The sequence below is a fragment of the Rhinoraja longicauda genome, chromosome 37 (genome assembly GCF_053455715.1).
Source record: "Rhinoraja longicauda isolate Sanriku21f chromosome 37, sRhiLon1.1, whole genome shotgun sequence".
Lineage (NCBI taxonomy): Eukaryota > Metazoa > Chordata > Chondrichthyes > Rajiformes > Arhynchobatidae > Rhinoraja > Rhinoraja longicauda.
In genome coordinates, this window is record NC_135989.1 from 17,042,759 (window position 1) to 17,064,807 (window position 22,049).

The following is a 22,049-nucleotide window of genomic DNA, read 5'->3' on the forward strand; positions in this document are numbered from 1 at the left end:
ACCACCATCCAGTCTTACGGCACCTCGCCCATGGCCATCAATGATACAAATACGTCTGCCAGGTGTCCCTGCAATTTTTCCCTGGCTTCCAAGAAAATCCAAGAACTAGAAATAGGCCAGAAGATCTGGTCAAGTCTGTTGTGGGCTCAAAGTAGACATTGTTCCCTCCACTCACCCTGAAGTTGGAGATGGAGATCAAGAAAGGGAAGTTAGAAGTTGCACAATTTAAAACTGAGAACTAGGTAGTGATTGGTATCAGAAGAGAAACATAGAAAATCTAACACACCGGGCTAATGCTTTCTCTTTACTCTTTTCCTCCATTTAACATCTCCACTATTTTTTTTCCCCCTCTCTCAATGTCCATTCCTTTTCCTTCTCCACTTTTTTCATTTGTTTCTCCTAACTCTGGTCACTCATTCCACCCCCCCTCCCCCCCCCCCCCCCCCTCCCTACCTCCCCAAACATAGATGCTGGCTACGAGTGGACAACTATTTCATCTGGAGTTTCATTGGACCCGTGTCCTTTGTTATAATGGTAAGTTTGGATTCTGGAACCGCGCCAGATTCACTCTGGGTCTCTGTTGATTCATTCATAGGTTTAGTTTATTGTCACGTGTACCGAGGTACAGTGAAAAGCTAACCAGTCAGCGGAAAGACAGCACATGATTACAATCGAGCTGTCCACAGTGCACAGATCCATGATAAAGGGAATAGCATTAAGAACGTTTAGTGCAAGGTAAAGTCCAGTAAAGTCACATCAAAGATAGTCTAAGGGTCTCCAACTAAATAAATAGTAGCTCAGGACTAGACACAAATTGCTGGAGTAACTCAGCGGGTCATGCAGCATCTCGGGAATTACTCCAGCATTTTGTGTCTACCTTCAATTTAAACCAGCATCTGCAGTTTTTCTCCTACACATTTAGTAGTTCAGGACTGCTCTCTAGTTGGTGGTAGGATGGTCCAATGGCTGATAACAGCTGGGAAGAAACTGTCCCTGACTTTTATAGATTTTTATTTGATGTTTATTGATGTTTATCGATGTGTGCCTGTGTTTACACTTGTCTGTCGAACACTTGGATGTTTGTTACTTGAAGTTCATCCACTGACTTGAGCATCCCCTGCCTCCATGTGGAAACATTCTAGGAAGGAACTGCAGGTGCTGTTTTAAACCGAAGATAGACACAAAATGCTGGAGTAACTCAGCGGGACAGGCAACATCTCTGGATTCCCATTCCTTCTATCCAGAGATGCTGCCTGTCCCGCTGAGTTACTCCAGCATTTTGTTTCTATCCATGTAGAAACCTCCTGATTATCATGTGAACTGTCTACAGTATGTAGCTTGGCAATGCACCATTTCCTCAACAATCTCTCCCACACCCATGATCTCCCACTTGGAAAGACAAAAGGACCGGGCACATGACAATGCCACCACCCCCAGATTCATCTTTGACTTGCACCCAACCCAATCTGGAAATAAGTTCATAAGGGATAGGAGCAGAATTAGGCCATTCGGCCCATCGAGTCTCCTACGCCATTCGATCGTGGCTGATCTATCTCTCCCTCCCAACCCCATTCTCCTGCCTTCTCCCCGTAACTCCTGACACCCGTACTAATCAAATGTTGCCTGTGGCTCTGTTTTTGGTGATGTTTGTAGATTGGATTATTGTCCAGCACACCAGGAATGTCCTTGTTCTCCTGCAGAGTGCTGTGGAATAGTTAAATATTCAAAGTGCATTTGGGACTTCAGATGTTCAGATGTCTGATGTTAAAGACGACACTTCTAACAGCACAGCACTCTCACACTACTGCACTGGAGTGTGGTTGTCTGTCTGGTCCTTAGAGTTTGGAGCAGAGGGTTGGAGGAAGGAATCCAGCCCTGAATTCTGAATGATTTGATGTTGGTTGTTTTATGTCCAACTTGCCGAATTATTCAACAAATGGAGCAGAGTATTGATTGGAGGCATTTAAAACAAATTCAGTTTTAGTTTTGTTTTAGTTAGTTCATGACTGGGTTGCTTATTCCCAAAACTCAGTCTGAGGTGACCTTGGAATGTTCTCGCAAAGTATATATAATGTATTGGAATGTGTGTATGCACATAACCCAAGATGACTAAAAAATGCTGGAGTAACTCAGCGGGTCGGGCAGCATCTCTGGAGAGAAGGAATGGGTGACGTTTCGGGTCGAGACCCTTCTTCAGACTGAAGAAGGGTCTCGAACCAAAAAGTCACCCATTCCTTCTCTCCAGAGATGCTGCCTGACCCACTGAGTTACTCCGGCATTTTGTGATACCGTAACAGATGAGAGGTATCTGGTAAGATTCCACAATCCAGTGGTCTCCAGTGCCACAGAAGGCAGTGGAGGCCAATTCACTGGATGTTTTCAAGAGAGAGTTAGATATAGCTCTTAGGGCTAACGTACTCAAGGGATATGGGGAGAAAGCAGGAACGGGGTGTCTACCTTCGATTTTAACCAGCATCTGCAGTTTTTTTCCTAACCCAAGCTCTACACCCACTCTACACATGGTCTTGCCACAACTGAGCATCCATTTGATGCGAGGACTTGACTCAATGCGTGATTTACCTACTCGATGTGTGACCTGGTCTGGTTTCTCCCCGGCAGATGAACCTGGTCTTCCTCATGATCACCCTGCACAAGATGGTCCGTAGCAACAGCTCGTTGAAGCCTGACTCCAGTCGGCTGGAGAACATCAAGTAAGTGATCTCCTGATGGTGAGGGAAGAGGCAAGTCTGCCTGGCTGGAGTGCGAGAAGGAAAATGGAATTGGAGGGTGGAAGGGGACGAGGATGGGACAATGAGGACCGATGGAGGAGTATCGGGGGAGGACACAATGAGGAGGGAGAGAGGAGCATGGAATTGTTAATGGGAAGAACATTTCTTAGCAGGCAGCTCGGGTCTTGATTGTTAAATAAGTGTGGCAGGAGGAAGAAGACTATCACCGGCTACTGTCTGTCTGGTTGTAAGGGCACTGCAAGGGTGTCAGGGGTCATGGGGAGAAGGCAGGAGAATGGGGTTGAGAGAGAGAGATAGATCAGCCATGAGTGAACGGTGGAGTAGACGATGGGCCAAATGGCCTCATTCTGCTCCTATCACTAATGAACCTCTTCACAGCATGGTCTGGGGATTCATTCACTCCTGGGCTGGGGGAGAAGGCTGGCACGGAGGGAGGTTCTATTGCCTGCTAATGAGAGATGTGCACAATGGCACAAATCCATGAAGTACAAAGGGCAGGCCCAGGAATTTGTGCAGGAGGAGATAAGACCTCATCAATGAAACATGATCTAATGGCCGAACCCATGAAAAGAAATAAGCATCCCTCATTTGAGAGGAATAATGACCTCGACCAGCGCCAGGTATTGCTACGGACCGATATGACTCAATGACAAGTCAATGATACTTGATTTTCACATGTACTTAGGTGCAGTGACATTCCTTGTTTTTGCATGCAATGTGCAAAGAACACAAAGAGTTGACACGTTTCTGGCGCTGACAAAGTCACAGAAGTGTTCATTAGGGTCACGTTGGTCCCTCTTTGTTCTTGGTGGAGCCCACCACCCGGCCCCTCTCTGTTCACCCACCCAACTGGCCATCAGAACAACCTTCAGCCACACTCCCAGGAAGTCCAACTCTGGGAAGAGGAGGTTCCACAGACAACTACCTCACCTCCTGATGTCCAAGTCTTCCTGCTCATAAAGCAGAGGGCAGATGTTTGGATGTTGGGGGGAGGTGGATTGTCAGTAAAGGTGGGCTACCCTTGCCAACTGTGACAATGGGGATTTGAGTAGACTTTGGCGTCTGTCCTTGAGGTGGAGTCAATGGTTGCTGAAGGTATCACACTGAGGAGGTATTCCACCGTATTTACATTTGGAAATTCCTCAGAAGCGGCACGCTGGCGCAGCGGCAGAGTTGCTGCCTTACAGCGCCCGAGACCCGGGCTTGATCCTGACTATGGGTGCTGTCTGTACGGAGTTTGTACGTTCTCTCCATGACCTGCATGGGTTTTCTCCAGGATCTTTGGTTCCCTCCCACACTCCAAAGACGTGCAGGTTTGCAGATTAATTGGCTTGGTATAATTGTAAATTGTCCTTGGTGTGTGTTAGGATAGGCTTAGTGTGTGGGGTTCGCTGGTCGGCACGGACTCAGTGGGCCAAAGGGCCTGTTTCCACGCTGTATTTCTAAACTAAACTAAACACTGGCAGCTAACCAAGAAACCGCAGTCTCTGCCTTGTACTACCACTTGAACATGTCGGGGAACACAAGGTTCTGCCATCTTTACTTCTCGAGTTTGGAAACTCCTGCTGGTATCTGCAGGAACCTGGCCACCGTCAGGATTTCATCTGCTGTAGACCTGTGGCCTGGCTGTGAAAATCAGTCTAGCTTTATATTGGCATGTGGCGTTCAGCTCATTAAACAAGCATGACTCACTAATGTGTCAAACAATTTACGGGCTAAACGAGGCTCTGGGCACTGTAAGGCTGACTGCGTGGTAGCACTTTGTCACAGTGATGGGACTCTGGCATTTTCTCTGTTTGTGGCCTCTTCCTGCCAAATGTAGACATTTCAGATCTGAGGGAAGTCTTATTCTTTGGTGGACAGTTCATCACGATTGGGTGGCGCGGTGGCACAGCGGTAGAGTTGTCTGGGTGGAGTTTGCACGTTCTCCCTATGACCGCATGGGTTTCCTCCGAGTGTTTCGGTTTCCTCCCACGTCCCAAAGTCAGTCAGTTTTCTTTATTGTCACGTGTACCGAGGTACAGCGAAAAGCTCTTCTGTTGCGTGCTAACCAGTCAGCGGAAAGACAATACATGATTACAATCGAGGCGTTTACTGTGATATGGTAAGGGAAAAATAAATGTTGCTGTAGGAGTAGAGATTTAAGTATGTGGAGTGATTGTAATGTGTGATTGTAGGTCTGCTTCTGTGGTTAGCACGCAAACAGTCGTCTGGGTTGGGCGCCAACTTAGAAGCCATCCAAAACAGATATCAGCAAAGACATGGGATTTGCTGGGTTAATTGGCCCACTCACTGTCGTTGAATGTGAGAGGATGTGGGAAGAATTGTTGGGAGCGTGGGGAAAGTTAAATGGGATTTGTGTAATATTCATTTTGCAATGAGTGGTTGATTGTTGGAGTAGAATTGTTTCCATCATTTCGAACAGCATGATCCTGGCATTGCTCAGCACTTTCCAAATCTAATTTCTGCCGTGAAGATTAGTGTGCATGCATTATATACGATGCAGTACGATACAATAGAACTTTATTTATCCCAGGAGGGAAATTGGTCATAAAACACAAGATACATGAAACATGAAATTAAAGTGACGAGTGGAACGGATTGGGGATGTGCAAAGATTGGGGGGGGAGGGGGGAATCAATCTCAGTCTACCCCATGATAGAAGGGGGAGGAGTAGTAGTTTGATAGCCACAGGGAAGAAGGATCTCCTGTACTGTACGTTCTGTAGTGCATCGTGGTGGAACCAGTCCACATGCATGAGGATGAATCTCTACATTCCCTTGGTGGTATTTTGATGGTCAGTATTAGAGGTTAGTTTGTTGATTGCTGCTTTTAGTGAATAGACAGCTACAATGTTAGCCATGGTTCATAAGTTATAGGAGCAGAATTAGACCATTCGGCCCATCAAGTCTACTCCACCATTCAATCATGGCTGATCTATCTTTCCCTCACAACCCCATTCTCCTGCCTTCTCCCCATTTTTGTTTAATGGAGATTGGTTAGCTACCACAAAATATTTTGTTAGTTGTGATACTAGTTTGGAAATCCAGATACTTGGATAGACAATCTACTACTTGGATAGACAATCTGGAGGTGCAAGTTTAAACCCCACCATTGTGGTTGGGAGGTTAACTTCAGCTCATTCAGTGATCTGGAAAATAATACTAGTATCAGGGATGGGGACTTTGAAACTACCAAGCTGTCCTTCATAATGCCCGTCAGGGAAGGAAGTTTGTGGAAGATGTGGTTGGGCCAAAACTGCCCGCTGGGAGGAAAACCACGATGCTAAAACCTTTTTTTTTCCAACTATGGAACATAATATTGATTTCACTGAAACTAAATCACGTTGGTGGAAACATTAGAGGTCCAGATGCTGGAATCAAGATCAGCAAAGAAGGGACCCAACTCAAAACGTTATCTATCCACGTTCTCCAGAGATGCAGCTTGACCAGCTGCCATACGCCAGCATTTTGTGTCCTTTTGTGTAAAGCAGCATCTGCAGTTATGTGTTTCTGCAACAAATCATCTGATTGACAAGCCCAGTGTGTAAGTCAGTATCTGTGGGGGGGGGGGGGGGGGGGGGGGGGTTGGGGAGAAATTGACAACATTTTGGGTTGAAACTGGACCTTGGGACCTGTTGCAGAGTGTCAATGCAAAGCAGTGACAGTTCAAAGGTTCATGAGGGATAGGAGTAGAATTAGGCCATTCGGCCCATCAAGTCTACTCCACCATTCAATCATAGCTGATCTATCTCTCCCTCCGAACCCCATTCTCCTGCCTTCTCCCCATAACCCCTGACACCTGTACTAATCAAGAATCAACCTATCTGTGCCTTAAATATATCCACTGACTTGGCCTCAGCAGCCTTCTGTGGCAATGAATTCCACAGATTCGCCACCTTCTGACTGAAGAAATTCCTCCCCATCTCCATTCTAAAAGAACGTTCTTTAATTCTGAGGCTGTGATCTCTAGTCCTAGACTCTCCCACCAGTGGAAACATCCTCTCCACATCCACTCTATCCAAGCCTTTCACTATTCTGTACGTTTCAATTAGCCCCCCTTGGGTGATTGCCTTCACTCGAATGACTACCAAGGTTTAAATTGGAGACTCACTACCACCTTCCCATGGCCCATTGAAAAGCCCACATCCTAAAACTAAATAGTTGAAGAATGGTTACTGTTGAGAATGTTTGGTATAATACTTTGCAACAGTTTGTGCTTGGCATTAGGGGGCAGCTGCTGGTAGAGTTTGTAATTAAGTACAGAGGCAGGGTTTGCTAGCAACCTTATGTTCATTGACTGAAGGTTAGTCCAACTGTGATCAGAATATGAATAGGTTCAACGTGTAACATATGCAACGCATCCGCGGAGAGTCGAGGTATAGGTTGAACTGGCTTCAACAGAGCAAAGCCTGGTAGATAAATTGGGCAAATCTGCCTGTGGATTGACAAGAACTTTGTACGAAGGAACTGCAGCTGCTGGTTTAAACTGAAGATAGACACAAAAAGCTGGAGTAACTCAGCGGGACAGGCAGCATCTCTGGAGAGAAGGAATGGGCCACGTTTTGGGTCTGAAGAAGGGTCTCCACCCATTCCTTCTCTCCAGAGATGCTGCCTATCCCGCTGAGTTACTCCAGCATTTTGTGTCTATCTTCGATTGACAAGACCTGTTCAAAAGCAATACTCAACAGCTCTACTGATGCCAATGGAGATCAGGAACACACACTGGGGGGATTTAAACGTGCCAAAAGGCAAAAGCAACTAGGAAATATCGGGGCCAATGCAAATAATGGCTAACGTTTAATAATAAGTCATGGATGAGGATAATAGGATATTGTTGCAGGAAAGATGTTGTCAAGCTGGAAAGTGTACAGAGAAGATTTACGAGGATGTTGCCAGGGCTAGAATGTTTGAGCTTTCGGGAGAGGTTGAGTAGACTGGGACTTTATTCCTTGGAGCGCAGGAGGATGAGGGGTGATCTTATAGAGGTGTATAAAATCATGAGAGGGTAGATGCACAGAGTCTCTTGCCCAGAGTAGGGGAATCGAGGACCAGAGGAAATAGGTTTAAGGTGAAGGGGAAAAGATTTCATAGGAATCTGAGGGGTAACTCTTTCACACAAAGGGTGGTGGGTGTATGGAACAAGCTGCCAGAGGAGGTAGTTGAGGCTGGGACTATCCCAACGTTTAAGAAACATTTATCATATCATATCATATATCTACAGCCAGAAACAGGCCTTTTCGGCCCTCCAAGTCTGTGCCGCCCAGTGATCCCCATACATTAACACTATCCTACACCCACTAGGGACAATCTTTTTTACATTTACCCAGCCAATTAACCTACATACCTGTACGTCTTTGGAGTGTGGGAGGAAACCGAAGATCTCGGAGAAAACCCACGCAGGTCACGGGGAGAACGTACAAACTCCTTACAGTCCACAGCACCCGTAGTCAGGATCGAACCTGCGTCTCCGGCGCTGCATTCGCTGTAAAGCAGCAACTCTACCGCTGCGCTACCGTGCCGCCCTACATGGATAGGTACATGGAGAGGATAACTTTTTCGATTTCGGAGAAAACCCACGCAGGTCATGGGGAGAACGTACAAACTCCATACAGACAAGCACCCATGTGTGTCAAGATTTGGAGCGATATGGGTCAAATGCAAACAAATGGGATAGGTTTAGATAGGCTCCTTGGCTGGCATGGATGAGTTGGGCTGAATGGCCTGTTCCTCTATTCTATGATTCCATAACCCAGAAAAGCTCATTCTCAATCGGCAATGGAGACGAGCAATTGGATCAATGCTGGTGCATTGATGGTTATATGTGTTATAACCAAACACATGGTTTACAATGTGAACCATTGCAAACCAATGGTTCACATTGCAGATTCCATTTGAAACATTTCAGGGCTTTGCGGTTTCTACTGAATCCTTTAAGGTCATGGATTCGTCCCAGTAGGGGAATCTAGGGTTGGTTCTGCAGTATTTTGTTCAGTGTTGGACTTTGAACCGTGAGGTCCACCTTGCTTGGTTCCTGGAGAAACTGAGCTGGCTGCAGTGCCAGCCGTCACCAGTAGATGGTAGCTCTCACTGCAGCTTACAAAGGCTGGTTCCATTTCTCTGACCTTCTCCCATTTACACCGATCAGCCAAAACATTATGACTACTGACAGGCGAAGTGAATAACATTGATTATCTTGTTACAATGGCACCTGTCAAAGGGTGGGATATATTAGGCAGCAAGTGAACAGTCAGTTCTTGAAGTTGATGTGTTTGATGCAGGAGTAAAGACCTGAGCGACTTTGACAAGGGCCAAATTGTTATGGCCAGACGACTGGGTCAGAGCATCTCTGAAATGGCAAGGCTTGTGGGGTGCTGTTAATGTTTTGGTGCCAGATACCACAGGACACCTTCAGGGGTCTTGTAGAGTCCATGCCTCAGCAGGTCAGCGCTGTTTTCGTGGCACACGGAGGACCAACAGCATATTAGGCAGGTGGTCATAATGTTTTGGCTCATCGGTGTATGTCTTACCTCTGAAAAGACTTGAGTCGGAAGGAACTGCAGATGTTGGTTTAAAGCGAAGATAAACACGAAATGCTGGAGTAACTCCGCGGGTCAGGCAGCATCTCTGGAGAGAAGGAATGGGTGGTGTTTCGGTTTGAGACCCTTCTTCAGACTGAGAGGAGAGAGGAGGATACAGAGATAAGGAAGTGTAAGGTGAAAACGAGAAATCAAAGTGGGTGGAGAGGAGATCAAGGAAAATGTAGAATAGACCATTGTTAGCTCGGAGAAGGTGACAACAATGAAGAGATAGCATGTCCCTGTCCCACTGAGTTACTCCAGCATTTTGTGTCTATCTGAATGGCCTTGCTCCCTCCCTGCTCAACAATCCTAGGTTCAAAACATGTAACATGTGGAATATTGTAATAACAAGGAACTGCAGGTGCTGGTTTACCAAGGAAATACACAAAATGCTGGAGTAACTGAGCGGGTCAGGGTAAGTGACGTTTCATGTCGGTCACCTATCCATGTTCTCCAGAGATGCTGCCTGACCCGCTGAGTTACTCCAGCACTCTGTGAAACGTCACCCATCCATGTTCTCCACAGATGCTGCCTGACCCGCTGAGTTACTCCAGCACTCTGTGAAACGTCACCCATCCATGTTCTCCAGAGATGCTGCCTGACCCGCTGAGTTACTCCAGCACTCTGTGAAACGTCACCTATCCATGTTCTCCAGAGATGCTACCTGACCCGCTGAGTTACTCCAGCACTCTGGGAAATGTCACCTATCCATGTTCTCCAGAGATGCTGCCTGACCCGCTGAGTTACTCCAGCACTCTGTGAAACGTCACCTATCCATGTTCTCCAGAGATGCTGCCTGACCCGCACTCTGTGGAACTCATCACCTTCCCCAGTCACCCTGGGGAAAGAAGTCAAGAGCAGAGGTTTCACTGTAACAATTGGCAACAAACCAATAGATGTGGAGGCCAAGTCAATGGATATTTTTAAGGCAGAGATAGATTAATTCTTGATTAGTGCGGGTGTCAGGGGTTATGGGGAGAAGGCAGGAGAATGGGGTTAGGAGGGAGGGAGAGATAGATCAGCCATGATTGAATGGCGGAGTGGACTTGATGGGCCAAATGGGCCAGTGGGTTGTGTTACATCAATGTAACAGCCTGAAGAAGGGTCTGGACTCCCCCAACATGGGGAACATCTTCCTGCCTCTAGTCCAATCCCTTAAGAATGTTATCTGTTGCTATAAGATCCCCTCTCATCCTTCTAAATTCCAGTGAATATTAGCCCAGTGACTATTAGCCCAGTGACTATTAGCCCAGTGACTATTAGCCCAGTGAATATAAGCCCAGTGACTATTAGCCCAGTGACTATTAGCCCAGTGACTATTAGCCCAGTGACTATTAGCCCAGTGACTATAAGCCCAGTGACTATTAGCCCAGTGACTATTAGCCCAGTGTGTATTAGCCCAGTGTGTATTAGCCCAGTGAATATTAGCCCAGTGAATATTAGCCCAGTGACTATTAGCCCAGTGACTATTAGCCCAGTGTGTATTAGCCCAGTGACTATTAGCCCAGTGACTATTAGCCCAGTGACTATTAGCCCAGTGACTATTAGCCCAGTGACTATTAGCCCAGTGACTATTAGCCCAGTGACTATTAGCCCAGTGACTATTAGCCCAGTGTGTATTAGCCCAGTGACTATTAGCCCAGTGAATATAAGCCCAGTGACTATTAGCCCAGTGACTATTAGCCCAGTGTGTATTAGCCCAGTGTGTATTAGCCCAGTGTGTATTAGCCCAGTGACTATTAGCCCAGTGACTATTAGCCCAGTGACTATTAGCCCAGTGACTATTAGCCCAGTGACTATTAGCCCAGTGACTATTAGCCCAGTGACTATTAGCCCAGTGACTATTAGCCCAGTGACTATTAGCCCAGTGTGTATTAGCCCAGTGACTATTAGCCCAGTGAATATAAGCCCAGTGACTATTAGCCCAGTGACTATTAGCCCAGTGTGTATTAGCCCAGTGACTATTAGCCCAGTGATTATTAGCCCAGTGATTATTAGCCCAGTGACTATTAGCCCAGTGACTATTAGCCCAGTGACTATTAGCCCAGTGACTATTAGCCCAGTGACTATTAGCCCAGTGTGTATTAGCCCAGTGACTATTAGCCCAGTGATTATTAGCCCAGTGACTATTAGCCCAGTGACTATTAGCCCAGTGAATATAAGCTCAGGCCTTTCCTGATCCAGTACCTGTGCCCTGGTGGTGGGTGATCATCCACTACAGGGCTATCTCTCGCACCTGGGCTTGTAGGTCCAGTGAGCCTGCTGCCCAGTTGCCTCGTGAACAATCCATCGGCCCTGCTTTGAGTTTAACCATGGATATTTGTTTAAAGTCTGGAAGTTGCTGGGAGCTGGGAGTTTGTGGATGGGCCAACTCTTGCCCAAGCTACTGCTGCTGCATGCTGCATGTTCAGAGTAAGTTAACTATATCGTCCTTCTTGTCTCCCTCTCCCTTTTTCCCCTTTTCCTATTAATTTTCATGCTTGCTAGTTACCCCATATGTGATGGCTACTATAGTATGGATTTGCCTGGGTAAGAAAACCAACCAGTGCTTTAAGTTGAGAGCTTGTCTTCCTCATTATTCCACATCACGGAACATTGGTTAACACACAGAGCTGGATCCAAGGTGCCTGCATTTGGGGCCATTTCTCTGCCACATCACTGGCTATCATTGGAACTATTCCCTGGAGTAACGTCCAGTTAAAACCTGATTCTGCTCAGGGTCAACATCACCTGGATGTGTCTCTTTTGTTTCCACCAGCTTCCCTGTTCCCTTGAATAATAGCCATCGCACACGTAACCCACGACAGAGCATCCAGTTATGCCGCACACATAGTCCAGTGGTCCCTAGACTCGTAATCCAGTGGTTCATGGACTGACAATCCAGTGGCCCTGAAACACGATCCAGTGGTTCCTGGACATAATCCAGTGGTCCCAAAACATAATCCAGTGGTTCATGGACATATTCCACTGGTCCTGAAACATGATCCAGTGGTTCATGGACTGAAAATCCAGTGGTTCCAGGACATATCATATCATATATATACAGCCGGAAACAGGCCTTTTCGGCCCTCCAAGTCCGTGCCGCCCAGCGATCCCCGTACATTAACACTATCCTACACCCACTAGGGACAATTTTTACATTTACCCAGCCAATTAACCTACATACCTGTACGTCTTTGGAGTGTGGGAGGAAACCGAAGATCTCGGAGAAAACCCACGCAGGTCACGGGGAGAACGTACAAACTCCTTACAGTGCAGCACCCGTAGTCACACCCGACATAATCCAGTGGTCCCGAAACATAATCCAGTGGTTCCGGGATTTATAATCAGTGGTTCTTGGACTGATAATCTAGTGGTCCCTTGTAATCCAGTGGGTCTCATAATCCAGTGGTTCATGGGCTCACAGTCCAGATGTCTGGACATAATCCAATGGTTCCTGGACATAATCCAGTGGTCCCTAGATATAATCCAGTGGAATGGTCACAATCCAGTGGTTCATGGACATAATCCAGTGGTCCCTAGACATAATCCAGTGGTCCCTGGACATATCCAGTGGAATGGTCACAATCCAGTGGAATGGACATAATCCAGTTCACTAGACACAATCCAGTGGTCCCTAGACATCCAGTGGAATGGTCATAATCCAGTGGTTCATGGACATAATCCAGCGGTCCCTAGACATAATCCAGTGCTCATAATCCAGCGGTTCGTGGACATAATCCAGTGGTTCCTCGACATAATCTAGTGGAACGGTCTCATAATCCAGTGGTTCCGACATAATCCAGTGGTTTTGTGGACATTATCCAGTGATCCGCGATCTTATCAAAGGTCAGGAATGTAACAACTCAGAATCTGGATCCAGAATTGTGTGTGAATCTGTTCCTCACCCATCCTTGAGGGGATTGTTTTACAAAAACCATTTCTCCTGTTGGGAATGCGTTGCAGTCAGGGTTGTGCGTCCTCAGAAGGTTCATTCTTGAGCAATCGGCAATGTTGGCAGTTCTGATGAAAAGTTAATGTGTTACTGGTCACCAGGTCATTAACTAACCACATGCTTCATGGTCCTCACTCTCGATGTCCACATCAAACAATGGGCAACGAGCCTGTGGTCCCAAATACATGGTCTCACTGCACTAACCTGCAGCCCACCCATTGTCCGACCAAGCAGGTCCGTGTACAGTAGATGGTGTGCTTCAAGATGCTACGGTCAAAAGGGCAGCTTCTGACCCATTCATGACTACTAGACAAGTGGTCTCTCCACCCAGAGGTGACACAGTCCAGAGTAGATCTGGCACACAGTCAATACAGGGAAGATAGACACAAAGTTGATTAGGGGTTACGAGGAAAAGGCAGGAGAATGGGATTGAGAGGGAGAGATAGATCATCCATGATAGAATGGCAGAGTAGAGTAGACTTGATGGGCCAAATGGCCTAATTCTGCTCCTAGACCTTTTGAAGTGTCGGAGTATCTCAGCGGGTTAGGCAGCATCTTTGGAGAAAAAGGATGGATGGAGTTTTGGGTCGAGACCCTTCTTCAGACCAGGGGAAAGTGTCAATGGGAGCAATCTGTACTGAACGTTGGAGGGGTCACTTTGGGTCAGTGACCGGTGCCAGGAGTCAGGACTTCATTGCAGAGTCGGAAAAGTGGCAATGATTCAAAACCAAGCGTCTGAAGGCAGTCTAGGTTCAGGTGCATCACATCATGTTGCTCTCCTGGAGCAGTTGGGTTGGGACTGCACTTTGCTATCCACCTTTTATACCAATGCATCCCAACATGTCACGTTTTCACACTCTTATTTGGTGCTTACGCTAATAGACAATAGACAATAGGTGCAGGAAGAGGCCATTCGGCCCTTCGAGCCAGCACCGCCAATCAATGTGATCATGGCTGATCATTCTCAATCAATACCATGTTCCTGCCTTCTCCCCATACCCCCTGACTCCGCTATCCTTAAGAGCTCTATCCAGCTCTCTCTTGAATGCATTCAGAGAATTGGCCTCCACTGCCTTCTGAGGCAGAGAATTCCACAGATTCACAACTCTCTGACTGAAAAAGATTTTCCTCATCTCCGTTCTAAATGGCCTACCCCTTATTCTTAAACTGTGGCCCCTTGTTCTGGACTCCCCCATCATTGGGAACATGTTTCCTGCCTCTAAAGTGTCCAACCCCTTAATAATCTTATACGTTTCGATAAGATCTCCTCTCATCCTTCTAAATTCCAGTGTATACAAGCCTAGTCGCTCCAGTCTTTCAACATATGACAGTCCCGCCATTCCGGGAATTAACCTATTAAACCTACGCTGCACGCCCTCAATAGGAAGAATATCCTTCCTCAAATCTGTAGCATCTTATGGACGTGTTGTACCATTGCCAGGTGAATCATCCAGGATTTATTCTTATCTTCTACCTCCATGCCCAAGGTGGTGTTTCCTTGCCTACTTTATCCTCAGTGACATTTAGCTGTACCACTCCAAACTGTGACAACCAATTCCATCCCTTTCCTCGAGTCACTGACCTGAGTTGACTATGACCAATCTCATCCTGGTTGCTCTACTCCAGGCTTTGTATTGTCTTCTCCAGCACTACGTCCATTTGTCCTCTGCTACGTCCAGCCACTGGTCATGATGTGGAGTGACCCAGCCATGAATATCATTGTACAGACCGCTGTAATAATCCCACAGCTGACCCCCACTTCCAGAGTGGACCAGTATCACCTTTCATCCTTCCTGATCCTTTCAGATCAGTCTGAAGAGGGGTCTCGGCCCGAAACATCACCCATTCCTTCTCTCCCGAGATGCTGCCTGACCCGCTGAGTTACTCCAGCATTCGGTGTCTCCTTTTGTCCGTCCAGCAATACCCCTCACATGGGAATAAACATCAGCATCTAGATTTCACAAGGAGCCATATCAGCCCCTCAACCCACCTACAATCTCCATTTTAACTCCCATCTACTCACCTAAGTCTTCTATTCCATAACCTTTGGTGTGGATTCTCTCTGTGAGAACTAAGCTTTGGAAAAGTGCATAAAGAGCTCAAACAGGCAAGACCACTGTAGTAAGAGGGACACTACAGGAACATGAAGCATTTGGTGCTCACGCTAATCTACAGCATCTTGTGGACATGTTGTACAGTACTCGTACATCAAGCTTTTTTATATAATTGCAAGGCTGACGACTTTTCTGTAAATGCTTGCTAAGTATCTGGGGCTCCCTGGACTCCTTAAGGCTTTTTAACAGAGAGGTCGGCAAAATGGAAAGAATGACAGACTTTCACACAACGGAAACCAAGAGTGTGTTCCATTAGCTCGTCGGTGCTATTCATGCCCCATAATTTGCCTCCACTATCTTTCATGTTTGTTCTTCCACTTGTACCTGTCCATTTTCCCCATGTTTAGTTTTTAGTTTAGAGATACAGCGCGGAAACAGGCCCTTCGGCCCACCGGGTCCGTGCCGCCCAGCGATCCCCGCACACCAACACTATCCTACACCCACTAGGGCGGCACGGTAGCGCAGCGGTAGAGTTGCTGCTTTACAGCGAATGCAGCGCCGGAGACAGGTTCGATCCTGACTACGGGTGCTGCACTGTAAGGAGTTTGTACGTTCTCCCCGTGACCTGCGTGGGTTTTCTCCGAGATCTTCGGTTTCCTCCCACACTCCAAAGACGTACAGGTATGTAGGTTAATTGGCTGGGTAAATGTTAAAAAAAATTTCCCTAGTGGGTGTAGGATAGTGTTAATGTACAGGGATCACTGGGCGGCACGGACTTGGAGGGCCGAAAAGGCCTGTTTCCGGCTGTATATATATGATATGATATGAAATATGATATGATATGATATGACAATTTTTGCATTTATACCAAGCCAATTAACCTACAAACCTGTACGTCTTTGGAGTGTGGGAGGAAACCAAACATCTCGGCGACAACCCACGCAGGTCACGGGGAGAACGTACAAACTCTGTACAGACGGCGCCCGTAGTCGGGATCGAACCCAGGTCTCCGGCGCTGCATTCGCTGTAAAGCAGCAACTCTACCGCTGCGCCACCGTGCCTCCCTGTTCTTCAACAGTTCATTCCATGAGTGTGGAAACAGGCCCTTCAGCCCAACTTGCCCACACCGGCCAACATATCCCAGCTACACTAGTCCCACCTGTTTGCGTTTGGCCCATATCCCTCCAAACCTGTCCTATCCATGTACCTGTCCAACTGCTTCCTAAACATTGGGATAGTCCCTGCCTCAACTACCTCCTCTGGCAGCGTGTTCCATCCACCCACCACCCTTAACTAAATTAGAGAGAGTGAGATCCTTGCTGAAGTCATGTGAAGATCTCCCTGTCCTGCTGCATGAAAAATTAATGTAGCACACTGAGGGCAGGTGTGAAGCATTATTGAGCCTTGCCTCCTATCCATTTATCACCCATTCCTGACTGACCGCTCACTGGGAGAAGGATGGGTGATCCTGAGGCCAGGTCAATGGATATTGTTAAGGCAGAGACTGTCATGTTCCTGATTAGTACGGGTGTCAGGGGTTATGGGGAGAAGGCAGGAGAATGGGATTAGGAAGGAGGGAGAGATAGATCAGCCGTGATTGAATGGCGGTTTTGAATCGATGGGCTGCATGCTCCTAGAACTTATGAACGTAGGCTGCCAACCCCATAGCTGGTCTTCCAACTGCTGCTCATTGTACTCCTACAATATACTATATGAGTTTTTGTTGGGTCTAGTGTTACCTAGTAAGTGGCCAGAAGGGTTGGTGAGGGGAAGTTGGCACTGATTATTTCTGCTCCCTCTCAACAAAACCAGAAAACAGGAGCATCAGTAGACCACTCGGCCCCTCGAGGATGGCCCACCATTGAAAACCGTCATGGCTGATTTACACTCCCCTCAGCTCCTCCTCTGTGCCATTTCCACAGACCCCTCAATGCGTCAATCTTACAAATGATTGTTTTCACCTGAAATTTGTCTAATGACCTGGCCTCAGCTACTCTCTGGGGCAGAGAATCCGTGAGATTCACTGGCCTCTGGGCAGCACGGTGGCACAATAGACAATAGGTGCAGGAGTAGGCCATTCGGCCCTTCGAGCCAGCACAGCCATTCAATGTGATCATGGCTGATCATTCTCAATCAGTACCCCGTTCCTGCCTTCTCCCCATACCCCCTGACTCCGCTATCCTTAAGAGCTCTATCCAGCTCTCTCTTGAATGCATTCGAGAGCGCTGGAGCTGCCGCCTTACAGTGCTAGGGAACCAGGTTCGATCCTGACTAAGGGTGCTGTCTGCAGGGAGTTTGTGCGTGTTACCTGTGCCCGTCTGGTTTTCCTCCGGGTGCTCCGGTTTCCTCCCAAATTCCAAAAGACGTACAGGTTTGCAGGTTAATTGGCTTCGGTAAAAAGTGTAAATTGCCCCCAGTGAGTGTAGGATAGTGTTTGTGTACGGGGTGGCTTCTGGTCGGTTGGACTCGGTGTTTCCGCGCTGTATCTCTAAAGTAAACTAAAGAAGAAATTCCTACGCACCTTAATTTTAAAGGCCGGCTCCGTATATAGTAGATGTGTCCCCTTGTTCCTGACTCTCCCATTCGGCACACAGCTGGTTAAAATAGACAATAGACAATAGACAATAGGTGCAGGAGGTGGCCATTCGGCCCTTCGAGCCAGCACCGCCATTCAATGCGATCATGGCTGATCATTCTCAATCAGTACCCCGTTCCTGCCTTCTCCCCATACCCCCTGACTCCGCTATCCTTAAGAGCTCTATCTAGCTCTCTCTTGAATGCATTCAGAGAATTGGCCTCCACTGCCTTCTGAGGCAGAGAATTCCACAGATTCACAACTCTCTGACTGAAAAAGTTTTTCCTCATCTCAGTTCTAAATGGCCTACCACTTATTCTTAAACTGTGGCCCCTTGTTCTGGACTCCCCCAACATTGGGAACATGTTTCCTGCCTCTAACGTGTCCAACCCCTTAATAATCTTATATGTTTCAATAAGATCTCCTCTCATCCTTCTAAATTTCAGTGTATACAAGCCTAGTCGCTCCAGTCTTTCAACATATGACAGTCCCTCCATTCCGGGAATTAACCTAGTAAACCTACGCTGCACGCCCTCAATAGCAACAAAGGCAGCAAATCCTTCTGGAGTGGTTGCTGCCTTATCAGTGTGGAGAATTTCCACATTGTGATCAGGGTGATTCTCCTACTGTGGTCATCCTTTGGACCAGAAGATAGTATCCAGCTAACTCCCTCCTCCTCTATCCCACCCCAGTCTCTGCCACTGGAGATAAATGGTCATTCACCAGTGGATCCTGTGCCAGCTGGCAGCAGGCAAGGCAAAACCATGCTTCATGTAGTTCCAACCTTGCGTCATATGTGGAGGGAGAGTGTGAGTTGGTGGGTTCAATGTGGAGTGTTTGTGTTTGTCGGAATGCGTGTGTCCGTTTCACTACATCCAACTGCAACGAGGCGATGGCACAATGTAGCAGTCTTGATCAATATTTGGTTTGATTAACAAGCCCATCACATCACAGAGAGAAAAACAGAGGCACAAGGTGAACAGCCTAGAAAACAGACCCACACACACATGCACACACACGCGCACACACGTACACACACACGCACACACAAATCCACTCACACACACACACGCACACACATGCGCACACACGCACACACACACACGCACACACAAAACCACTCACACACGCACAGGCACACGCACAGGCACACGCACACACACAGGCACACACACACACACACACACACACACGCGCACACATGCGCACACACGCACACACACACACACACGCACATGCATACACATGCACACGCACACACACATGCACACACACAGGCACACGCACACACACACACACATGCACACACGCACACACAAAACCACTCACACACACATACACGCACACACACACACACAAACACACACACAAAAGCTCATACACACACACACACACACACACATACAGAAACATGCACACACACAGATTCCTTCTCTCCTGAGATGCTGCTTGACCCGCTGAGTTACTCCAGCATTTTGTGTCTACCTTCAATTTGAACCAGCAACTGCAGTTATTTTCCTAACCACCTCACCTTGCTCTGGTTCCCTCATTTTTCTCCCCCCTCTCCACCCCATCCCGTTCCTTTTTACCACCATTGCTCCCCCTGGTTCTACATTTCACTCTGCGCCTTCCTCTCCTCTTAGATCCATTTTCACCCTTTTGCCTTCTCCACCGATCACCTCCAGCCTCAGTTACTATCTCCACCCTTCTCTCCCCCACCTGACTCATCAGGCAATCAGCCCCTCCTCACCTGGATCCTATCACTTGCCAACTCTTGCTCCCATCCCTTCCCCTCGCCTTTCTCTACCAGCCATCTCCCCTCTACTCCAGCATTCTGAAGTAGGGTCCCGACCCAAGATGTCGTCGGTCCATCTCCCTCCACAGATGCTGCCTGACCACAGTGAGTTCCTCCAGCAGCGTTTAGCGTAGAGATACAGCGCGGAAACAGGCCCTTCGGCCCACCGGGTCCACGCCTACCAGCGATCCCCGCATAGTAACACTATCCTACTACACATTACCAAGCCAATTTTCCTACATACCTGGACGTCTTTGGAGTGTGGGAGGAAACCGAAGATCTCGGGGAAAACCCACGCGGTCAAACATACTAACTCAATAGACAATAGACAATAGACAATAGGTCAGGAGGAGGCCATTCGAGCCAGCACCGCCATTCAATGTGATCATGGCTGATCATTCTCAATCAGTACCCCGTTCCTGCCTTCTCCCCATAGCCCCTGACTCCGCTATCCTTATGAGCTCTATCCAGCTCTCTCTTGAATGTATTCAGAGAATTGGCCTCCACTGCCTTCTGAAGCAGAGAATTCCACAGATTCACAACTCTCTGACTGAAAATGTTTTTCCTCATCTCCGTTCTAAATGGCCTACCCCTTATTCTTAAACTGTGGCCCCTTGTTCTGGACTCCCCCAACATTGGGAACATGTTTCCTGCCTCTAACGTGTCCAACCCCTTACTAATCTCCGTACGGACAGCACCTGTAGTCGGGATGGAACCCGGTCTCAAGCGCTGTAAGGCAGCAACTCTACCGTTGCGCCACCGTGCCGCCGTTCGGACAAGTGGAATGGAAAAATTAATTGAAAAGAAAAGTTAAGTTTTTTTTTTTCAAAAAGCCTTAAAGAGTGTATTGGCAAGAAGCCCCAGGTTTGAGTTGCTTATTGCTTGTTGATGCCGCCTTTGGAGTGAGTGGACAGGTGTTTCCGTAATGCAATCTCACATTTCACTCTCATTGCTGATTATCAATATTTTGCTGTGTGGTCTGTGCTCAATGTGTCTGTGTAACCCAACTGGCCTTCGCAACTGTGGGCTCGGGGAAATCACTGGGAATGGTGGAATGTTACAGCGTAGAAAGAGACCATTCAGCATACCATGCCTCTTTGGTGGGGCCATCTCATTCAGCCCATTCCTGTATCTCAGTAACTCAGTCTGAAGAAGGGTCTCGACCCGAAACATCACCCATTCCTTCTCTCCCGAGATGCTGCCTGACCTGCTGAGTTACTCCAGCATTTTGTGAATAACTCAGTAACTTGTTCCTTCTCAGTTCACAAGGTCATAAGTTCATAAGGAAGGGGTGTAGAATTAGGCCATTCGGCCCATCAAGTCTATTCCACCATTCAATCGTGGCTGATCTATCTCTCCCTCCTAACCCCATTCTCCTGCCTTCTCCCCACAACCCCTGACACCCGTACTAATCAAGAATCTATCTATCTCTGCCTTAAAAATATCCACTGACTTGGCCTCCACAGCCTTCTGTGGCAATGAATTCCACAGATTCACCACCCTCTGACTAAAGAAATTTCTTCTCATCTCCTTCCTAAAAGGCCGCCCTTTAATTCTGAGGCTGTGGCCTCTGCTCCTAGACACTCCCACTAGTGGAAGCATCCTTTCCACATCCATCTGTCCCATGAAAGTTAAAATTAAATCTAGTTATGCAACCTCTTGGAAGCAATGCTTCCCAGGTGATGACCTCTCATGGTTAAAAAAACATCTCTCTTTCTCATCTATCTTTAATCTATATCTCTGGTCAGGAGAAATACCTTTCTCAAGGAGATACACTTTCTCCTTATTCCATCATCTGACACTCAACATTATTCTGAACATCTCGATTGGACCTGCCCTTGTCATTCCCTTTCCCAGGAAGACGAGGCTAGTCTAACTTCACGATCACATCAGTTCCAAAGCAAAGTTGTAACATGGAGCTGGTAGCAGACGGATTGAATTTAGCAGTCGCATTATTTAGTCTTTTGATGCAGCTCTCTCACTTTGCTGCAAGTATAACCTTAAAGGAATCCAGTGCAATAATACAAATCTCCTGGTAGAATAATTTGCATCACGCACAACAAGCTGTAAGTATTATTTACTTTAGACTTGAGAGATACAGTGAGGAAAACAGCCCACCAAGTCCACGCCGACCAGCGATCACCCTGTACACTAGCACCATCCTACACACTAAGGACAATTTACAATTTTACCGAGGCCAATTAGCCCACAAACCTGCATGTTTGGGATGTGGGAGGAAATTGGAGCACCCGGGGAAAACTCACATGGTCGCAGTGAGAACGTACAAACTCCACACAGACAGCACCCGTGGTTAGGATCGAACTTGGGTCTCTGGCGCTGTAAGGCAGCAACTCTACCGCC

The 22,049-nt window shown here is 47.4% G+C and overlaps 1 protein-coding gene across 14 annotated transcripts in view; it reads left to right on the forward strand.

Annotated features, from left to right (window-relative positions):
• LOC144610619 (adhesion G protein-coupled receptor L1-like) overlaps positions 1-22,049 on the forward strand; it is a 455,971-nt gene that overhangs the window by 398,348 nt on the left and 35,574 nt on the right. For 7 of the 14 annotated variants that reach the window (XM_078429454.1, XM_078429459.1, XM_078429456.1 and 4 more), the window contains 3 exons: positions 468-534; positions 2,620-2,711; positions 11,818-11,859. In XM_078429454.1, the coding sequence (XP_078285580.1) occupies positions 468-534; positions 2,620-2,711; positions 11,818-11,859 (201 nt within the window). The remainder of the gene's footprint in view (positions 1-467; positions 535-2,619; positions 2,712-11,817; positions 11,860-22,049) is intronic. The other 7 variants (XM_078429460.1, XM_078429462.1, XM_078429461.1 and 4 more) reach the window with 1 other exon arrangement.